At 40.5% G+C, this 23,700-nt stretch overlaps 1 protein-coding gene across 2 annotated transcripts in view; it reads right to left on the reverse strand.

Moving 5' to 3' along the window:
* The window catches only part of DPP6 (dipeptidyl peptidase like 6), an 800,631-nt gene that overhangs the window by 378,649 nt on the left and 398,282 nt on the right, over positions 1-23,700 (reverse strand). For both annotated transcript variants that reach the window (XM_007457181.1, XM_007457180.1), the window contains exon 3: positions 3,587-3,685. In XM_007457181.1, the coding sequence (XP_007457243.1) occupies positions 3,587-3,685 (99 nt within the window). The remainder of the gene's footprint in view (positions 1-3,586; positions 3,686-23,700) is intronic.

Here is a 23,700-nt window from a genome sequence, read left to right on the forward strand (position 1 = left end):
ATTTTTCTTGATCACTTGGGTATTTTGTTAGTTCAACATAGGCACCATGAGAGTAAGGGATACTAGAATAGAAAATTTAAGGAACGGCAACAATTCTGAAATACAACCTACAGCCTTGCTTAAAACACACAATGTAACCAGTGAGGCTGTGAGAGAAATTGGCTGGAGACAGGGGGCTTCCATTCTATACAATGTAGCCGTTTACAGAAACCAGAGAGACCTAGGTTCAAGTCTGAATTTTGCTACTTATTAACTGTGTGATGTTGATCAAGTCATTTAAACACCCCTGGTTCAGTTTCCTCATCCATAAAATGTGAATAATGGTAGTTGTGAGAATTAAATGATTTAATGTGTGCAAAGCACTTAGTAAAGAGCTTAAGATGTGGGAAACCCTCAGTAGTTGATGGTGATGGTGATGGTGGTGATGATGGTGATGATGGTGGTGGTGATGGTGATGATAATGTGATGATGGTGGTGATGATGGTGATGATGGTGGTGGTGGTGGTGACAGTGATGATGATGGTGGTGGTGGTGATGATAATGTGATGATGATGATGATGGTGATGATGGTGGTGATGATGGTGGTGGTGGTGGTGATGATGGTGGTGATGATGGTGATGATGGTGGTGGTGGTGGTGATGATAATGTGATGATGGTGGTGATGATGGTGATGATGGTGGTGGTGGTGGTGATAATGTGATGATGATGATGGTGATGATGGTGGTGATGATGGTGATGATGGTGGTGGTGGTGGTGATGATAATGTGATGATGATGATGATGGTGATGATGGTGGTGATGATGGTGATGATGGTGGTGGTGGTGGTGATGATAATGTGATGATGGTGGTGATGATGGTGATGATGGTGGTGGTGGTGGTGATAGTGACAGTAAGGAAGAAGGGGAGGAGGCACAGACAGAGGAGAAAGGAGGAAGAAGAGGAGAAGGATGAGGTTGCCGTAGTGATGATGGTGATGATGGTGGTGGTGGTGGTGGTGGTGGTGGTGGTGGTGGTGTGTGGTGACTCCAAGTCTACCACAGGGAGACTGTTCCAGAGGCAAAAAAAATGCTTGCCTTTTGGGGGTCCATGGGCAATTCGCCTGCTACATTGTAGACACTCAGTAATCACTAATTGAATGAATTAATGTTCTGATCATTTCTAAAGCTCATCGCAGCTCCACATCATTTGATAATCCTATGAATGTACAGTAGTCCTTCTGTGACTCTTCACATTTAGACTTGTAATGTAAAAAGTGAATGAATTCTTTGTGGTATTTGTAAAAATCCATTATGAAGGCACAGTTAATCACCACAGTTATTTCATCCACTTTAAGCTATTACAACTTCAGGGAGCAGGAAGCAAGGGACTGATCAGGAAGAGGAATAAGTGAAAGAAAAGTTGGAGGGGGGCAGCTAAAAGGGCAGGGGAAACAGTTATGGTCCCTCACACTCTTGACAGTGCCTGGTCTCTGGGGAGACCTGACCACCTGGCTAATTTGCAATAAAACTTCACACTGTGCTTACATTTACAAAGGAAGAATCCACTTAAGAAAGCTCCTGGACACCAAAGTCATGTTTATTTGAAACACAGGTGGTCTTATGAATAGACTTAACCTGCTGAAACAGAGAGGCTGGGCATTTTCTGCTGCGCACAAGGCCACTTCTCAACTGCTTGTATTAACACCCAACTTTGTGGCTATAACAAAATCTTGGCTGGCTTCCTCTGGCCAGAAAGCCAGCACATCTCAGAACCAGCTCTATGCATCTGCAGCATAGATTAGCTCATGAGATACAAAAACACCTTTCAACAGTAACCAACACAGGTTCCTGCAGAAAATTAGGTGCCCCTGGGCCTCCAGATCTCTGCTTTTACACTTTTTACATTTTTTGCACAGGGAAAGCTGGTTTAGGCCAAGTCTGAGACCATGGGCACCCTAATATAAAGATCTCCCTGTATTATTTTAGCACCTCATGAAGTCTTTGCAGGGCCCCCTCTGACCTGCTCTGAACCCTATACCTTTGAGACCAAGTTTAGGCACCTTCGTTGAAACCTCTTCTCAGGAGGATGAGGGCATCACACGCTTCCTGCACCTCGCTCCCGGCTGCCTTTGCTCCTCCCCGTTTTGTGCCCAGAATGACTCTGTGCTCCTTAAGAAGAGAGCCATCACCTTTTATCCCCAAGGTCAGGCCCAGCGCACGAGCCATGCTTACCTCCTTCCTCCGCAATATGGGTAAATGCAAACAGGAAGCAGAGGCTGAGTCCCCCTCAACACCAAAGGTAAAATGACTTCCTCAGTCAAATAACAAAGACCTTGGCTCAATCTATGCTCTGGATTTCCATGTGCCCCCCACTGGCATTCACAATACACTGCTCTCATTTCTCCCAATTCCGTCTTAGAAAATACCTTCCCTCTGAGATTCAGCTATTTCTTTAAGTTTTAAATAAGTGAATCTAAGGATCATTAATTAATACCTAAGGCATAGTGGAGGACAAAGGAGAAGCTACTGTCCTAGTGGGAGACTAAAGGCAAAAAGCCAATGCTGGTTGATTTTCAAGAGTTTGTGAAGCATAAGAAGCATTTCAGAGGAGTCTGACGGCAAGAAAACGTAATCACACGGTGTCACTCAACAAAACAGCAGTGGAAAGAGCACAAAAGGGGAAGTGAGGAGACAGGCTTCCAGCCACAGCTGTGTCACTAACTAGCTCTGTGACCTCAGAAAATTCACTTAACCTCTCTGGGCCTCATTTACTATAGAAGCCAGGATGTGAACTAGATTTCTAGCATTCCACTACAAAGGTTCTTTGACCTGAGGATTAATTTTCAAGTGCATCCCACTGAGGCTAAGACTAAATGCAAACACTATCCATGGAGATAGCAGCAGAGGTTCTAGGACCAGACTACACGAGAGGGATGCAGCAAAGCCTGCAGAAGATGGGGAGCAGTCATTTGCATCTTTCCTCCCAGGACTGCACCCTGAAAATTGTCTCAGACCCAACTACAGGAAATGGACTGTTTTGAACCAAAACATGCGTTATAAACATACTGCCTTTTGCCACCAGTTCTATTTTGCTTTATTGTTTAAAAAAATCAGCCCAAAGAAGATTTCATCCAGATTAAAGTTCAAGAGGAAAATTAATTTATCTGCATCGATGCACGAGGCTCCGCTGTTTCCTTCATTAGACAGCATTCTAGAGGAAACCTTTTAGCTCCTTTTGGCCCTTGTATCTAGTTGGAGTGAAAGCAAGAGGAGTACAAAAGGGAATAAAGAACATGGAGAAAGGAGGAAGGCTCAGCTGTGTCTCTCCCCGTCCTGTTGCTTAGCAACACCTCACATCTCCGTCTGAGAAATTATGATTCAGGGAGGCGACACGGAGGACGCATTTCCCATGAAGAAGCAGCCTGATTTTACCAGATGCGCATTTTCTTAGACTGATAATAAGATGGTGCTCACAGCAAGAGCTCTGAGGATCCACTTCTACAGCCAGAGAGAGGAGGTGAAAGGCAAACTACGACACCCAAACTCTCAGAAAGTGGCAGGGCGTGGGAAAGTGCTTTTCTCACACACACTCAGGACTCAGGACTCACCACTTATCCACTTAGCCTCGGGATCGTGAATTTTGAAATCTTCACTGAAGAGATCTTCCACAGCCACCTTCTTCTTTTGAGACAGACTGTTATCTTCCGCTAGAAAAGAACGAGGCAGATGGTCAAAATTTCTATTTTGGGGGGGAAAAAATAAAGAGGAGTATAAAACATTCTGATTGCCATTCAGAAATAATACATATGGTAAGACATAATTTCTATAAGTAAGCGCTGAACAAAAGAATGCTTTCTGTTTTTAGCTAAGCTATCAAAAACTATGGTAAGGAGGCTTCCCTGGTGGCGCAGTGGTGGAGAGTCCGCCTGCCGATGCGGGGGACGCGGGTTCGCGCCCCGGTCCGGGAGGGTCCCACGTGCCGTGGAGCGGCTGGGCCCCGTGAGCCGTGGCCGCTGAGCCTGCGCGTCCCTCCGCAACGGGAGAGGCACAACAGTGAGAGGCCCGCGTACCGCAAATCAAAAAAAAAAAAAAGAAAAAATAACACCATAACAAAAATGAATAATACCTTTAATGGGCTCATCAGTAGACTGGACATGGCCAAGGAAAGAATCAGTGAACTTAGATATGTCAAGAGAAACTTCCAAAAAAAAAAAAAAAATTATGGTAAGGGGAATCACGGTTCAGTAAAGTGGCATCATTATGCCCCCTCTGCCTGCAAAACATGAATGATCGTATTTCTTAGATATGAAGGTAAATAGTTGTTTCAAAGCTGACTGATGAGCAATAAGGCGGGAATAGTCAAGAAAGGAAAGGATCTCAACTTGTTATGTAACCAGTCATTCATTAAGCATTTATAATGCCAACTGCAGATAACATGTTGGATGCTGAAAATTCAAAGACAACTAACACATTCCTTAGGTATTTATTCTCCATGTGCCTCACCTGTCCCTGGCTGCCTTTAGGTTGGGGATTAGTTCTTCAGATAGAATCACGCCCCAAATTCTGTGTGCAAACTACCAGATTTTGCCCTCCCTTACCTGGATCACCATGCTTGGGAGTAAGCACCTGGGATAAGACTTGAACATCCATCCCAAGGGGCAATGTTTAGCTAAGGGCCCCAGCGGGGAGACTTTAGGAACCTGGCAGCTTTTATCCTGTTTCCTGAGGTTGAAGTGTCTGGGGTTTTAGATCTGCCTCAGAAGACGTTCTCTCCAGTGGCACAAAAATCCATTCATCTACTTTGAAAAGACAAAGGGCTGTCTGGGCATCTGACCTGTGAGACTAACCAGATTAAACCCACAGAACAGGACACCAAACCACCTTCATTTCCTTTATAATAATAAGAAACTCTTTATCTTAACCATTTCTGATGTACATCATTTACTAGAATGTTTATTTATGATCCTGCCCTCTTAAATAAAAGACGCCAGCTGTTGTGGTACTCTTCCTGAAGATTCAGATCCTCCTTTCTTCCATTTTGTGTTGGGCTGCTGTGTGGGGTATCCTCAGTGCTAATTAAGGTGTGGAGGTCTGTGTGCATCCTACGTGAGGTGGTTTCAGATCAGTATGTTTTTACATTTTGATGTTTGGTTGTTATGTCTGTTTCTCTCCTCAATTTCTGGCTGTTGAGCCACCTTCACTTCTTGGGCTGTCACAATGCTTGCCCTCAACAGTACCCTTTGCCTCTTTCAACCTTCTGTTTCAAAATCTGTGGCAGGTTGGGAAAACAAAAAGAATTTTTGTTACAGTACATAATGAAATAAGAATATAGAATCTCTGAATGAAATCTCCAAAGCTTCCTCTAGGGTTCTAGCATGTAGATTTTGTTACATCTCCTATGGTTTCTTTCTTTTGGCCTCCCTGGATGTGATAGATTACTGAAATTCTCAGAAATGTTGCACACTGACTGATTTCTTGCATATCAAATAGGATTAATGTGTGTAAAAGTCTTTTGAAATTTACAGAATGATAAGGTTCAAGGTGGCCTTCTTGTTAGACCTGATTATATGTGGAGCTCTTCCAGGGGCTGATCAAAACATGTTAAAACCAAACCGAATTCTTTCCTCTAGGACCTTCCTATCTGCAGTTGAAGCAGCCCCGCAAAAAGACACACTGCTTCAAACACAATGCATTTCAGTATGGAAGACAGACAATAAATGAAAATTTTAAAGATTACTAGACAACGGTCTAATAAAAGTTATACCGTGATCTAGTAATTAAGAAGTATACTTGCAACTAGTCGATAAGTAAGTGCACAGTACACTGATTATAGACAACAATACTATATTATAAACATCAAACTTGTTAAGAGACTAGATCTTAATTATTCCTACCGAAAAAAAGGATAATTATGTGACCTTATAGAGGGTGTTAGCTAACCCTACAAAGGCAATCATATTGTAATATATAAATGTATCAAATCAACATGTTGTACACCTTAAACTTACACAATGTTATATGTCAAATATATTTCAATTAAAATACAATAAATAAAATTTAAAAAGAACAAAGAATAAAAATTTCAGAGACACTCAAGTATATGGTCAGAAAATAATCATATTAAAACTTAAATTGTATCTAAATAAACACCATTATTCAGGGATGATTCTAGCTCCACATTTTGGTTATCCACATGTCTAATAAGAAAAGAATGAAAGACTGTCATTTCAACAAACTTTGGGTAAACTATGAGAAGCCAATTTATTCACTTTATAAAAATTTTTCTTTTCACAAATGACTAGGAATTCATCCAAAAATATATATATTTGGTTTTTTTTTTTTTGGCTGTGCCGCGTGGCACGCGGAACGCCCCCGACCAGGGATCGAATCCGTGCCCCCTGCATTGGAAGCGTGGCTTCTTAACCACTGCGCCACCAGGGAAGTCCAAAAATGTGTTTTATTTAAAAAAAAAAACGATTACTTCCTCTGCTTTTAAAACATACTTTAAAATCTTACACGACTTAAATAGGGACAGCTTGTAACGGCGGCATTATGATCACTATACAAAGTGCTCCGCCCACGCCAGGACACTTGATTGTGTCAATATCAGCTCTGCCTCCTCCAAACCATCACCGCTGGCCTCTCTGGACCCTGACGGCTTGCTCACGTGGTCAAGTGCTATCTGAGTTACTGACTTACAGCTTGATGCATTCCAAAAACCCTTCGAGGTGATGACAAGCACGAGTGACCGCCATGTTCAGGAGTCATGCTGAGCCCTGAAGAATCACAAACGAAAGACCTTACAGCTGACCTTAAGAACCTCACAGAGCAATGGAACCAAGGCTGAAAGAATGACCACACTGTCGCAGTGACAGGGCTGAGGGCATCAGGACCTGGCGTGCTAATATTTAAGGAGACTGCAGAATAAAAAGTAGGGGGAATTCCAGAAAGAATTCTTTGAGAAAAGAACCTCCTAGCCAAGATAAAAGAGATAAAAGAAGAACATTCAAGCTAGGAGGATTGCAAGGGCATGAAGGCATTGGTGAATGCAGAAATTTCAGGAAATTCTGAGCATGTCGACATTGGCGCAGTAGAGAGTGCAAGTTGAAAATGTCTCGAGATGAAGGTAGATTCTCTCATTGTCTCTGATATTCCGAAATCCATTAGAAAGTGTCTGTTTGTGGATCTCCGTTAAACATCCTGCTTCCCAGTCAGTAGTATTTTCAGTCTAAGAACTACTTTCTCTGGATCAGGAATATTACCGGTAACTGTCTCAGTCAACATTACCGCTCCATCCTTCCAGACCCCACTGGACCTGCACAGGAGCTTTTAGGTCCAGCCTCCACACTCCTAGCTTTTTCTTTCACGTCTTTGGCATTTTTATGTCTCTGGGAGCATTTGCATGATTTCTTCAGCTCCGTCTTCCACTTTATCTACTTGCATGATTTCTTCAGCTCCATTTTCCACTTTATTTTTTCTCTAGTGTGTCTAACTGTTTCATTTCACTACTGAGTTTTAAATTTTTAAATAATTATATTTTAATTTCTAATATTCCTAATTAGCTCTTTCTCTAGATCATTGACTCTTACAGTTGCAAGCTCTTTTATCACATCGATCATTTAAAAAAAAACAACCCTAAAGTGTCATTTTCTGTTTTCCCTAGCTGATTTATATTTCTTTGGAGTTAAGTTCTTATATGTGTTAAGCTGGTGTGCTGCTTTTAGGGGATGGTTTCTGTGGGTCCTTTGATCTTGGTTGTGAGGTTCTCTCCTGCAAGTGTCCTGGTGGTGTGGTCACAAGAATGTCCTGGGCAGTCAGAGGGTCCATCCGGGTAATGGCTCTCACCAGGCCTGTGTGGCCATTTGGGCTGGAGCCCTTTCAGAGATTCAAGAACCTCTGCACATAAATGCCATTTTAAGGCAGGGGGCACTTGTCCAGCCTCTGGCCTCCACAGACACCAGTATCCTATCCCCTCCTGTTGGGCCTGACTTCAGCCTCTGTTCCTTTAGGGCAGCAGGGATTTGGCCTTACTTTTGCTGTTGTAGGTTTTTACCTGGTCCTTCCTCTAAGAATACTTTTCTATTCTCGGTATAGGAAGAACTCCCTTTCTGGTTTTTGACTGCAGCTATGCTTTTACTATATATCTTCTCTCATTTCTAAACGCTTGAAATGAAAAGGAAAAATTTCTATGCTCAACCCGTCACCTTTAAATGAAAATCAACATACACGTGGAGATATAAGAAGTGGCCAGTGGCTCTTAGAGTTTGGACTTTATCCTGAAGAAAATCTGGGGATGACTGAAAAGTGAAGTTTCCTTCAGTCCTATAGTTAGATAACCACATGGCACTTGTAATTAGCTTGGCATCTTGGTTAGCTCCCTGGCACGCAAAGGTCTGTTATAATCTGTAGTGCTGTAGTTGTTCTTTGTGTAGGTCAGTATATAATGCAAGGCTCCGTTCCACTCCTGATGCTTGTTAAATAGTTACGTTGTTAAACAGTACAATTATTGGGCAACATTCCGGAACCTCTCTTCTCCAGAGATTTTTAATATTAGAAACAAATCCTTTGGCCCTAAAGCAGGTTAATCCTCCCAGGTGTTTTCAATCACTGCTAGTGGAGCGGGGTGGGGGGGTGGTGTTAGCTACTGACAAACCCAATGTGATAACAGAGAAAACCTACCCAGATTAGTCAGAAGTCTCTTGTAAACTCTGCTTTTGTTAGAAATTGGAATAACTGACAACTCTAAAATGTTCTGCAGTCTTTGGAGAATTCTGACAGTTATTACCTCTCTATCCTACAAGAAGGAGGACGAAGGAACACCATTTTATGGAAGGTAAACCTGAGCTCCTGAGAGGCTGAGTGGCGTCTCCAAAGATTCATGGTAAGGCTAACATTAACCACATTTGCAGAACTTAAATATTGACATTATTCACAGAATCTGGCTTGTTCACAGCCTATTCCAGAACTGGGATGCTAATAAAATCACAAAATGCAGGTAATGTTAATGATGATCCTGATACAACACTACGTTCTCCAGGTAAAAAAGTTTTCTGTAAATAAAGAAAAGGTTGGAAAAAAACATTTTAAGGCATACATTTCCTTAATTAGAAAAAACTTAGCCACCAAAGCAGATTAACAAGGAACTCATACTATCAATATAATGACTGGCACATAGCAAGTGGTCACCCTGCTACGAGTAGTTTGGCTGATGTCAAGTACTAAGTGCTTTCAAAACTCGAAGGGGACAAGGACGGTGTGGGTGCGTCAGAAGGAGCTCCACAGAGAGGCAGAGACCCCAACCTGAGACTCAGAGTGAAACTACTCTTACATTTAGAATAAGTCACTGGGAAACTTGCATGTTATTTCTATAGAAGTTGATAATATTTGTATGTTTCCATACAAACACCTACAGAAGAACATGTGGAAATCAATTTTTCATTTTTCAGTGTTTTCACTGTTAGTTCACAAGTTCCAATGACAAAGCATTTGCTGAAAAGCAAATCACTGCAGCCTGTTCCATTGACGACTATCCTAACACAGAGAGCTGCACAGTAAAAGGGAAAAGCTCAGTGAAAACACAGGAAACATTTCCCTTCTCTCTGCCCCCAGGTGAGCTGAATGAGTGCATTATGTCAGATATGGTTAGAGGCTGGGCCCAGTCCTTCCAGTTTGATTTCTTTTTTCTTTTTCTTTCTTTCCTTCTTAAATAAAAGAAGTTCAGTCAATAATAATATCTGCTATAGATACTACTCATATTTCCTTGGTAGGCAGATTCTTACCACAATGAAAGAATAAATTTAGTTACGCTTCACTACCAACAGCTTAGGAACAGTGACATTTAAACCAGGTAACGTGCCTACAAATCATGATATGAATTTGGGAATTTTTCACCTAATCCTGAGTTAACCTGTCCAGATCATTTACCACGTGAATCCTTAGGTCAGGACTGAGAATGAAACATCTCATACACAGACAGAAATCCTAGAGACAGTAGGAAGCAGCAGCCACTGAGTCAAGGGAGCACTCTCTCCCTTTACAAATAGTGAGATTTACTCCAAATTACAGCAAAATACAATTCTCTGGAGAAATGTCTCTGGAAAAGTCCACTCCCGAATGTAAGAAACTAAGTATCTATGGTTGGGTTAATAAGAACTGTATTAAAAATAGAGTTGCCATATGATCCAGCAATCCCACTCCTGGACATACACCCAGATAAAACTCTAATTTGTAAAAATAGATGCACGTCAATGTTCATTGCTGCACTCCTTACAATAGCCAAGACATGGAAACAATCTAAATGTCCACCGACAGATGAATGGATAAAGAAGATGTGGTACATATATACAGTGGAGTACTACTCAGCCATAAAAAGAAATGAAATAATACCATTTGCAGCAACATGGATGGGCCTAGAGATTATCATATTGAGTAAAGTAAGTCAGACAGAGAAAGACAAATACCATATGATATCACTTATATGTGGAATCTAAAAAGAATGATACAAATACTTACTTACAAAACAGAAACAGACTCACAAACATAGAGAACAGACTTGTGGTTGCCAAGGGGGAGGGGAGTGAGGGAGGGATGGATTGGGAGTTTTGGATTAGCAGATGCAAACTATTATATATAGAATGGATAAACAACAAGGTGCTGCTGTATAGCACAGGGAACTATCGATATATTCAATATCCTGTGATAAACCATAATGGAAAAGAATATGAAAAAGAATGTATATATATGTAAATTGAGTCACTTTGCTGTACAGCAGAAATTAACACAACACTGTGACTCAACTAGACATCAATAAAATTTTTAAAAAAGAATTACGTTAAACCACATTGTCAGGAGTGATGGTGGAGGAGCTACAAGAAAATCCACAGTCAAGGCTGCTTTTTGACTCATCCAAACAAAGTTGATCATGCTTTCCCTTCTGCTCCCAGGAGTCAGCATGGAACTGATGATTTCCTTTCAAGTCTGTTTTCCATACTAGCTTTTCTTTTTAAGACAAAAATTGTGTCTTCTTCATCCCTGTAAGGAGCCTGGCACATACACACGTTCAGCTATTTTCTGTTAAATCAGCATTTTAAAAATCTACATCTTTGCTTTCACTTTTTGCTGATTTTTTGTAATAAAGTCTTTTCATTACTGAAATATATTATTTATGGTTATAACCCAAATTTATATCTACAAAGAGTCCCACAGATACTGATCTATCTTAAAGGCTTTTTCTTACAAGTTCACATACCTTCTGAAGCATCTAAGGAAGCTCATAGCATAATACCGAAATTAGTCATATTGTACATTTTACTCAAACGCTAGAAACCAAGTTATCAGCATTATTCAACACACCCTATAAATTAAGAGGTTCTAGATGTCGTGCTTCTTTTTAAGCTTCTTAATCAAAAACATCAAAGATATTCATCTCTTCTTTATGCCCTTACCTTATTGTTTTAGATCTAGGAAATAGATTAAAACCTTAAAATATATTTATCTGCCTGTTTCCTTTAGTGAGCTATAACCATTGGACTTCACATAATAAAATGCACAAAGGTTGATATGTTTACCTAATCTTCTCCTTCTTTTGGACATTTTATTAAGATAAAATTTACACAATATATAGTTCACCCATCAGAAGTGTACAACTCAATGGTTTCAGTATGTTCAATAGAGTTGTGCAGCTACCACTGTGATCTAAGTTTAGAACGTGTTCAGTATTCCCCCTTCCGAAGACTCCATAATCATTAGCAGTCACTCTCCATTCCCACCCCTTTCTTCCCAGGCCTAAGCAATGAAAAATTTATATTCTGTATCTATACATTTGGCTAGTACGGGTAACTCACATAGGATCGTACAATATCTTGATCTTTTGTGATTGGCATATTTCACTCATCATAATATTTTCAAGTTTCATCCATGTAACAGTATGTAATAACATGTATCAGCACTTCAATCCTTTTTATGGATGAATAATACTCCAAAGCTAATGGCGTTGAGCATTTTTTCATGTGCTTATTGGCTATTTCTCTATCTTCTTTGTCTCCCCTTATCCAGATTGTAAAAGATGCAAAAGTTGAGAAATTCACTACTAGGAGAGGAAAAGCAGTAGATGTGGCACAACAGACTTTTGCCAATATGTCTGAAAGATCAAAAGCCCAGGGTATGCAGACACACGAAAAGCTCTTTGAAACCTAAGTGTGTAACTCATAGATCTCCTCAGCCATCTCAGCAGAAGCCAGACATAGAGAAGGGAGCATCTAGGAAAATCGTGTGGAGGAGTCTTGTCTAATGGAATGAATCCCCATGACATACATAGGAGACCCACAGGTTCCTAAGAATTCTATACCTGCAGTAGCATTGCCAGCTCGGACTGAAAAGGACAGAGAGACTATGAAATAAAAGAAGGGTGTCACACTTCCGAAATCCTCAGACAGGAAATGTGCTGATAACATTACTCAGCTACAAACTCATGCTACCTTTCATGAAGAAGAAGAATGATCTCCAGAGGGCAGAGCTGAAAGCCACAGAGCATTATTCCCAGGCCTTTAAAACTAAAGGAGTTTGCCCAACTGGATTTAGAAATGGTTTGGAACTGGCTGCCCCTTTTTTCCTTCAATTTTCCCCTTTTTTGAACAGAAATGCCTATAACTGTTATCCTATGCCTGTCTCACCACTGTATTCAGAAGAAGACCCTTATTTCGTTCGTTTCACAGATTCACAATAGTGATGAATTTTGCCCCAGGATGGAGCACACCCAGTCTTACCCATAACTCATCTAGATGATTACATGATGATATTTGGGACTGCTGAGCTGATGAGGTTTTGGGCTTTGAACCGATGCTGTAATAGTTTGAGGCTTCTGGGGGCCTTAGGATGGAGTGAATGTACTTTGTATATGGGATGGATGTAAATCTTTGAGGTCAGACTGTGTAGACCAGGTAATGCCAAGCAAAGTTGTCCTTATGTACTGGTGTTATGGACTGAATTGTCTCCTCTCTCCCCAGTTCATATGTTGAAGCCTTAAATCCCAATGTGACTGTACTTGGAGACAGAACTTTAAAGGTTGCAGTTAAATGAGATCGTAAAGGTGGGGCCCTAATCCAACAGGATTGATATCCTTGTAAAAAGAGAGGAATAGAGACGGAGCTCTCTCTTTCTTTCTCTCTCTCTGTGCATTCAAGCAGAGAAAAAGCAATGGAGACACAATGACAAGATGCCATCTGCCAGACAGGAAGAGAGGTCTCACTAGGAACCAACCCTGCTGGCCCTTAACCTTGGGCTTAAGTCTCGAGAACTGTGAGAAAATAAATTTCTGTTGTCTGAATGCAGTCTGTGGCTTTGTTATGCCAGCCCAAGCAGAATAATACAACTGGTACTTTCAAAATTTCAATTTGCAAACATTTGTTGTTAGTACACGGAAACACAATTAATATTTGAATATAGACCTGTATTCGGTAACCTTTCTAAACCTACTTACACATTTTATTAGCATTATCTATATGGGTGTTCATTTTGTCTGCAATAAAGACAGTTTTACTTCATTTCAAGTAGAAACAATCCATTAGAATTGCTAAGAAAACGGGTTTGTTTAAGAAAGGCAAGGTCCAAATAAGAATTAACTAGTTGCAGCTATTGATGGATTTTAAGAAACGAAGAGTCTATTTGACCTGAAGGCCTCCAGACAAACTGTTTAGTGATATAGAACTACAATTTCTCTCTCCCTATTGCTTTATCTGCATTGTCAGGTTTTACAAGAGAAATATATGTCTAAGCAAAAAATTGTGAATGTTTTAAATAAATTTTCCTATTTATTTATTTATTTGGAATAACTTCTCTTGTTTTTATGTTTTATAGGTTCTCTAGGTGATTATCCATAGACTTTGTAGTAAATGGTAAAGCTGTAATCTATTCTTGATACTTGATAAATTTCATTTTTTTTTTCAATATAAAAGCAAAATGCTGGGCTTCCCTGGTGGCGCAGTTGTTGAGAGTCCGCCTGCCGATGCAGGGGACACGGGTTCACGCCCCGGTCCGGGAAGATCCCACGTGCTGCGGAGCGGCTGGGCCCGTGAGCCATGGCCGCTGAGCCTGTGTGTCCGGAGCCTGTGCTCCGCAACGCGAGAGGCCACAACAGTGAGAGGCCTGCGTACCGCAAAAAGGAAAAAAAAAGCAAAATGCTTTTGCATTTGTTTTAAAGATCTGTGTTTTTTTGTTTGTTTGTTTTTGTTTTTTTTTTAGTTGAAGGATAGTTGATTTACAACGTTGTGTTAGAATTTTCCATTTTAAAATCAACTGATTGTTTTGGGGGAGATTTTATTAAGTGGAAAGTTGTAAATGTTACCCAGAGCTGAGAGAAAGAGCTGTAACCACCGTGTTGGGATAGAGGAGAAGACGCGTAGGCACCAGCTTCTCCCTCTTGTCTAGTGAGAAGCCAGGAGGCTCCATTCAAGATCAGCAGAACAAGAAATGTATGTTTAAAGAAAGTCTCACGGGAACTTACGAAAGAGATCTCCAGAGGAACGAAAAATAACCTGATAGGTTCTACAACCCAGAGTGAAGAAAAGGAAGTGGGAGGAAATGTAAGTGAACTAAATGTTCTACTTTGATGGGAAGTAGTCTGTGAATACTGATATACGAGCATAGCATTAAGGATGACAGGAATAAATGCCAGAAGAACCAAACTCGGAAATGGTCAAAAGTAATGATATCCAGGGACTGGCTGTAGAATGGATAATATGAGAAAAGTAATACTATAATTTTATTTAGATTGTTAATATCTTTTTCACTGTTTATTCTTCTGTTTATATATATTATTTGGGCAATAAATATTTATAAAGTTGTATTCTGATCATAAGCATACACTCACACCCAAATTTATTGTCTGGGTGAGCATGTGTCTTCACGATGCACCAATGCCAAGGTCAGCTAACTTAGTCTTCCCTAAGCACAGTGTGCTACGTGAACAAGGTAGATCCCAACAGGGAAGTGGGCGGGGCAACTCTTTACCCAGTGCCTGCAAGAGCAGGCATGTCCATCTCAAAATATCGGTGTCACAATAGCAAATACCCTACACACATTTAACGGATGATTTAGTTTCGAGAACCATTATCATTTGTCATACAAAATGTCCACTTTTTAATTTGAATTTTATTAGCTTTGTTGATTGATCTGTATTTAACTTGGCTCTTGCTGTTAAGTTTATATGAATTGTAAGTGGGGTCTGTATCTGCTTAGTGCCTGTAAGTAAAATAATAAAAAGAAATAAGTCAACATGGGAGATAGATACTGTCCTTTCCTCTCAAATTTTTAAAAACACAAGGATACAACTTAATGTGAATGAATTTCAGTCCCTTTTCTAGTGGTAGAGATGCTAAAGAATCACAGTTTGAAACTGAGAGGACTCCCCTAGGGAGGAGGGAGGTGCGGGCGTGGGTTCTCACTGGGAGGTGAGACACGGAACACGGCCATCACCTTGTCCATGGTCCCCAAAGTGTCCAGCACGTGTCTCTCTAGTTCTGATCACTCCACGAGTCCACGTTCATGCCTGTCTTCAAGATGCGGCCACTGTGAAATTGCTGAAGGCATTTATTTCCCTTTGTACAGTTTCCTGGGGCTGCTGTAACACATTGCCACAAATTTGGTCACTTAAAACACAAGTTTATTCTCTCATGGTTCTGGAGGCCAGAAGTCTAAACTCAGTTTCAATGCGTCAAAATCAAGGTGTCAGCGGCTTCTTGGAAGCTTTAAGGGAGAATCTAGCTTCTTTGCCTCTTTCAGCTTCTGGGGCTCTGGGTGCTCCTTGCCTTGTGGCTGTGTCACTCCAATCTCTGCCTCCTGGTCACATGGCCTCTCCCCTCCCTCTCTGTCACATCTCCCTCTGCCTCCTTCTTAACAGAGATGCATGTAATTTCATTTAGGACCCACTGGATAATCCAAGAAAACCCCACATCTCAAGATGCTTAATGGGACCACATCTGTGAGGACCACCCCTGGGATGACAGGTCCTTTTTTTGCCTACCACATCCCTCAACACCTTTTGTCCCGTTTCCAACTAACCCACCACTTTAGAAGGCATCCTCTGAAAATGCAATAATCACACACTTACTGAACTTTTAAAAAAGACATAAAAAAAGAATCTGAACAAGGGAAAAGTGACGGAGAAAAAAGACTGGTTAAATCTGACGTTCTGTAGATTATCATTTAACCTAATTTCTGGTGATTTTAAATACCTCACATAAAAGCACAGAGTTAAGTTAGCAATAATCTGGGATTTGGGGACTATGCAATAGCAATCTGAGAAAGTGCACATACATGTTGTTTCTGCTTCAGTGATAAATGGTTGCTGAACCAGCATTTAAGGTGAGAGTTCTGTCTCACTCAGGCAGGTGATTTAGCTTCAACCTCCTCAGTCCCCTGAGCTGCCTGGTTCATTGTGGACAACATCTCTCTATTTCTCTGACTTTATTATATCATCCATTTCTGTGTTCTGACCTAGACCCAGAAACTCAGCTTAGACCTGAATGGCTGCCTTTGGGTCCTGACTGGCCAGAGTCTTCCCTAAAATAGCATCTACTAGATCAGCCAGAGCCCCTTGTAACACACGGTCCCTAAGGATCCCAAAATTCACTTGAAATTTACCAACAGGCTCTCAACTAAACCAAGCAATAGACTCCAGAGAAAACCAGAGTGCCAGGATAAGATGTACTCCTTTTCACAGTTTATATGCAACTATGCCTTTAAAATAGGATGCATAATGTAGCAACACTTTGAAAAGTACCCCTTTATGAATAAATATGTAGGCACATTTGCCTTAATTTAGAGTCTTCATGCAAACATGAATAGTAAGCATCTATCGCCATCCTGTTGATAAATGGCTCTTCCGTGTAAGGTTTCAATAAATAAACAAGATGCACCTAACACTCCTTCTAGAACTAATGACGAAAAGTCAGAAGAGAGATTGTTAAGATTCTCCTAGGGACACACTTCTCAGGACTTTGGAAGTTTGCAACTAACTATAAGGTTAGTAGCAGTGTAAATTAATTCTTTCTTTTAGGAGAATCTGTCAGAACACCCTCTTTTCAAATTTGTTTCAATTAAAGAATGGTGCAAACTCACTGTTCAAGTTCAAGGAATGTAGACCTCGTTCCTCCACTATTTCATAAGTCAAGGGGTCTTACTGATTATGGCAGATACTACACTGCCTCCCCAGGAGCCATGGCCCTCTGCCAACTCAGCAGAGGCAGACTCCTGTGAAATACTTGTTCTCTCAACCCTTTTAGCTGAGGGTAGCCACGCAATATAGTTATATGAATAAGCTGCCTCCTGGCTAGTTTTGGGGAAAGAAAGAAATACATGAGGCAAGTTCTGATTTTCCCTTCTTTCCTGTGAGGGTGCAAGATGAGATGCGTGGCACCGCTGCAGCTACTTTGCTGACATGAAGATGATGGCAGCAGAGAAAGATGGTCTTTGAGCCACTGAATCATCCTGGGACTGAGTGGGTCTAGACTTCTTGTTTTGGGAAACATGATAAACACCTACAGTTTGAAGTATTTTAGTTAGGTATTTTGTTCCTTATGGACGAAAGTACTCTAATGGATACATCATAACATCTGGGCTTTGGAAAAACACTCAAGCTGATCCCTAAGATGGTTAACAGATAGGCTGACCAGGTCCACGAACTTCCTGAAACGTATTCACGTATTTATGAGCACATATATGCCCTTTTCCCCCTTCCAATGATAAGATCACTCATGGGTTTAACACATGCTAAAAGCAGTTATGACATATAAATTGTTATAGACAGTCAGAGCCATAAGAGCACAATCTCGAATTCAGTGCCTGGCCTTCCAGACTCTCCCAGTCAGCCTTAACTCCTGACACTTGTCCCGTCCCTCAGTGCTGGCAGGCCAGGCATCTCCTGTTCAGCAAGCACACCAGGCTCATTCTGGCTCATGGTGATCCTCCTTCTTTTCCTTCCATTAACACCAGATCTGTCTTTCAAATTCCTCATCCTCCAAAATACCTTGCACAAATGCTTCCTGTTGTCACCGATCTCTCCCATATTCTGGATTGTCATAACAAATATTATCCGTACCACCCGTTTACAGCACTTAGTCTCAATTAGCATTGACACATTAATCAGAAACAACAGTAAGAAGAGTAGCAAAACAAATACCTATTTCAAGACTAGAGAGACACGACTCATCCAATTCATCAGCTGGCAGGTGGGTGTGAAAAGAACCTACAAACGCAACCACAGATGCCCAAGTGCAAATGAACAATACTAGAGACCCATCAAGTAACCTATGTGTCCCATGACAGTACACCTGGTCATGGTCACTGATAATAGATGGACTATGACAAGACTGGATTTGGGGGATGAGTTTAATGTAGGAAGGAGAACAGAGAGAAAATACCTAGAAAAAATGGGCAAACCACCTATTTCTACAAGAAACAATAAGAAACAGTAAGGTATTCATTACTTGTTATGATATACACAAAAGTTATTAAATTACTGTTAAGCTACTGTGCAATTTTCATAAGGATTATATGAGACCTCATGAAAAGACAATCCATCACCAATTAAAACATTGGGCATAAATACAACTTAAAGTATGACAATGAATCTCACAAACATTATATTTTTTGTTTGTTTGTTTGTTTGTTTGTTTGCGGTACGCGGGCCTCTCCCGTTGCGGAGCACAGGCTCTGGACACACAGGCTCAGCGGCCATGGCTCACGGGCCCAGCCGCTCCGCGGCATGTGGGATCTTCCCGGACCAGGGCACGAACCCGTGTCCCCTGCACTGGCAGGCGGACTCTCAACCACTGCGCCACCAGGGAAGCCCACAAACATTATATTGAACAAAAGAACCAGCTGTAAAATAACAGGTATTACATGATTACATTAACATAAGTGCAAGAAGTATAAAAGTACGCAAAATTATTTTATGATGTTAGAAATTAGGTTACCCTTAGGGAGATTAATGATGAGAAAGCATATGGGGCAGCTTTGGGATGCTGGCTACATTCTGGTTTTTTAATCTGGGTGCAGGCTATGTAGTCTGTTCAGTTTGAAAATTCATCAAACAATATAGTATTTTATATATATATAAATTATACATATTTATATATATATATATCATATTTTATATATATAATGTTTTTAAGTTGTTTGTTCCAGAATTTTTTTCTCTTTTTAAAAAAATATTTATTCGAGTAGAGTTGATTTACAATGTTGTGTTAGTTTCAGGTGTACAGCAAAGTGAATCAGTTATACATATACATATATCCACTCTTTTTTAGATTCTTTTCCTATATAGGCTATTACAGAGTATTAAGTAGAATTCCCTGTGCTATATAGCAGGTTCTTATCAGTTATCTATTTTATATATAGTAGTGTGTATATGTCAATCCCAATCTCCCAATTTATGCCTTACCCCCCTTACACCCCCCAGTAACCATAAGCTTGTTTTGATTGTTTCTAAAGCATTATATATATATATATATATATATATATATATATGTATGTATATATTATATATATAATATATACATATATTATATATATAATATTATATATATATATAATGTTTTTAAATTGTTTGTTCCATAATCTTAAACAGATAAACTTAAAACACTGAGTTATCACTTCACAACTATTAGAATGACCAATTAGAAAATCTGAATCACTGACAACACCAAATGCTGGCAAGGATGTGGAGCAACAGGAACTCTCATCACTGCTGGAGGGAACGCAAAACCGTGCAGCCACTCTGGAAGACAGTTTGGTGGTTTCTTACAAAACTAAACATACTCATCATATGACCCAGCAATCATTCTCCTTGGTATTTACCAAAGGAATTGAAAATGCATGTCTCACAGAAGCCGTCACACGAATGTTTACAGCAGCTTTATTCATAACTGCCAAAACCTGGAAGCAACCAAGATGTCCTTTAGTAGGTGAATGGAGCAATAAATTGTGGTACATCCAGACAATGGAATATTATTTAGTGTTAAACGAAATAAACTATTAAACAACGATAGTTCCTCCATGGAGGAACCTTACATGTATATTGCTAAGTGAAAGAAGCCAATCTGAAAAGGCTACATAATGTATGATTCCAACTATATGACATTCTGGAAAGGACAAAACTATGGAGACAGTAAAAAAAAATCAGTGGTTTCCAGGCATTATAGTGGAAGGGAGAATGAATAGACAGAGCATGGAGGATTTTTAGGTCAGTGAGACTACTCTGTATGATACATGCCATCATAAATGTAAAGGTAGATATGTGCCATTATACATTTGTCCCAGTCCATAGACTGTACAACACCCAGGATGAACCCTAATGTAAACTATGGACTTTGAGTGATAATGACGTATCAATGTATGCTCATAAACTGTCACAAAGGTTCATAAACTGGTGAGGGATGTTGATGGTAGGAATGCCATGCACTTCTGGGGGGAGGGGGTGAATGGGAAAACTCTGTACCTTCCTCTCAATTTTGCTGGAACCTAAGACTGCTCTAAAAAATAAAGTCTATTTAAAAAATCCATGGAAATTTTATTACAGAACTTTCTTTGTTAACTAGCAGTAACAACTCAAGTGGAGGGATTCTCTCAGATGTATCAATAATTTTAATATGTAGCTTGTTCCCACATAAACCCATTTCATGTTATTTTGACTGGTGTAAATTCAGAACACTTGACTAAGTTTCTGACTCGGACGCACTTACACCCGCTTGTAAGAGAATCCAATTTATGAACTGTAACTGCCAATTTGCTAGATTTCTCTCCCTCTCAATAAAGCCTATTGAGTCCAAGTGAAAATTAAAAAAAAAAAAAAAAAAAAAAAAAAAAAAGATGAGCTGGGCACTAGCAACGCAGTTATAAACATTAGATATAAATCAAACAGTTATGAAATTTCAATTCCATAACAATAACCTCTCTGTTATGCTCCCACCCAAAAGATTGGGTCTTATATTCTGGTAACCTCTGCTTGGCCTTAACCCAAAGTCTACCTTCAACATGACTTTCAAATATCCAAGGCTTTTTGTTTTTATACCACCTGAAAGTGTTCTAGTGTTTTTTCCGTCACAAACAACTGTCCATCTTCTCTACAGTGAAAATCCAGAAAAGTCCAATGTCAGGGATGTTTTAATGCAAATATGATCCTGGTGGATTTTTCAGCTCCCACAACCATAACTGTGGCATTAAAGATTATCAGAGTCCTTTTCATCAGAATGCAAGAGCTGTAGCTGCCCCAAAAAAGGCATACGCTGAGTGTGACCTATTGCAGACACATATTTAACACCTGAAAATAAAAAATGTAACTTTGAGTCTATTATTCCAAAGAGAAATTTAGAAAAGGGCACAGACTAGCAAGGGAGAAATGAATGACAAAATTGAAAAGGACACATTCTCATCTGGCTAATCCCTTGGGAACTGAGATTGCCTTAAACACTTTTAATTTGATTTTTAAAACATAAATTGTGCATAACTGGTGATAATTAGGCTGCACTATAGAACAAGGGTACTTGTTGCTCAGAAATATTACCATGAGGCCCTTCGAGATCCTGGGACACCAAAGTGGCATTCCATCACGATCCTTCCCAAGTTGGAAAGGGGACCCACACATACTCAGAAACATTTTCACCAAAAGACTGAATCCAAGGAGTTCGTAATGGATTGGAGGATTAAGTAGAAAGCAGATACTTTAATCTGAGTTTTAACAAACCAGAATACAAGACTGGAAAGAGGTAGCACTTGAAAAGATAATTTTTTAAAAAGTACATGCTATGAATTTCAAGTCAGTCTATGAAAGGGAAGCAAGGTTGGTAGGGATGCACCCAAACTGTGCACATATGTCCAGGGTGTTATTACAACTAGGACTCTCTACTCTTCAAAACTTGACTTCCTCCCTCATACAGTGGAAGCCACTCCTGCCGTGGACTCATGGAGAGATCAGTACTAGAGAGAGATGTGCTGGACACTTTGGGGGCCATGGATGAGTTGATGGCCATGCCGTATGTCATGTCAAAGATTCAGTTATTCACAACTCAATAGGTCTTTAACCAGCCCTGCCTGTGACTTCTGTTTTATTTTTGCTTAATGATTTTTACACCACGGTGAAATTCTCACTGTGCACGTTCCGTCTTTTTCAGTGGATCTAAGCTCTCATGGAGAACATGTGCATCTTCTTTGCCCACACTTCACCCAGCACTTAGCTCAGTGCCCTCAGCCCCTTGCAGGGATCATTCACGTTTGATCAATGGATAGGCACTACTGGTCGATGTGAGGATGCTCTGCACGTCAGTGAATTCAAGAAGGCTCTGAATGACCTGACATCCTCTTGTGCATGGAAGAATTTTGAAACAAAAGCCACTGCTGCATCCTGGGAGAGGGATGAGCCGGTGATGGGAGGCACTCACCACTGAACCGGCCTGTCTGACTGTCCTAATCCTAGGACACACAGCCCCTGAGCAGCACAACTGAGAAAGAAGCACTAGCTATGAAAGCCCAACAAAAGCCAAAGGGTCAGGCAGGCTCAGCCACATTTTTATTTTAACAGAAGAATAAAAGAAATTCTGCTCAAAGACTTTTCTGGAACACAGGGATTCACTGGAGCCTCACCTCATTGTTGCCCCTGACAACTGGCCATCAGCATTCAAAAAGATAACGGTTTACAATGACTGTGTTCTCTATTTATTGCAGAAGGGATGCTGTGGTGATGGTTCCGGCTGCACAAGGACTGAATGTAAAACACTTTCAGGATTAGCAGCTGCATTTGAGAGAATAGGAGTTTCCCTGTACAGCTGGGAAGACCCAGGGACAGCTCTCTGCCTGGCACTGAGTTGGCCACATGGAAGGGAAGGTCACAGAACTGGCTCTTAGCCTTAAGTTACTCAGTCCAGATGTTTCCCACCCAGCCTTGTTGCTCTGAACCAGCAGCTCTTCTGCCTCCCTTTGAAGTGATGGCTGCAGGAGCCCTCGGATTCTGGGTGACATGAATGCTCAAGTACCTTGGTGGGGGTGGGAATGACTGCAAACTACCTAAACCATCATTGCTTCCTAACTTTCAAAGTGAATGCTGGACAATCACAGTATCAAATCTTTGATAATGATGTTCTCACATAAAGCACACTTATGTTCAAAGAAAAGCAAAGGTAGGAACGCATGCTCCACAAATTCTGAGGGAGACCTGATTTCCTTTCTATTAATTAAAAATATGTAGTTGCTAAAGTCCCCAGCTTGCACAAATTGTTAATTAATATAACACATCAGCAAAATTATAAAAGAGAAGAGTATTTGTCTTTACCAATCTCCTGCCCCAATCCCTCTCGAATCTACTCATTTAAATTTTGAGAGTTGAATGGATTTTTTTCCTGTTCGGTAAAGATGTTCTGTGCTTAACCATGAGTCCAGGTGTTCCAGGAACTCTTGGCTCTTCATAAAGCTCACGGAGAGAGCAACTCTCTTTGCATAACTGCCGCTGAAACCTCTTCACCATTAGGCAACTGTTGTTGGCACTTTAGTATATAAATGGCCAAACTCAATCACTTTTTTTTTTAACATCTTTATTGGAGCATAATTGCTTTACATGGTTGTGTTAAGTTTCTGCTGTAGAACAAAGTGAATCAACTATACGAATACATATATCCCCATATCCCCTCCCTCTTGCATCTCCTTCCCACCCTCCCTATCCCACCCCTCTAGGTGG

Source organism: Lipotes vexillifer, unplaced genomic scaffold, assembly GCF_000442215.2.
Source record: "Lipotes vexillifer unplaced genomic scaffold, Lipotes_vexillifer_v1.1 scaffold944, whole genome shotgun sequence".
Taxonomy (NCBI): Eukaryota; Metazoa; Chordata; class Mammalia; order Artiodactyla; family Lipotidae; genus Lipotes; species Lipotes vexillifer.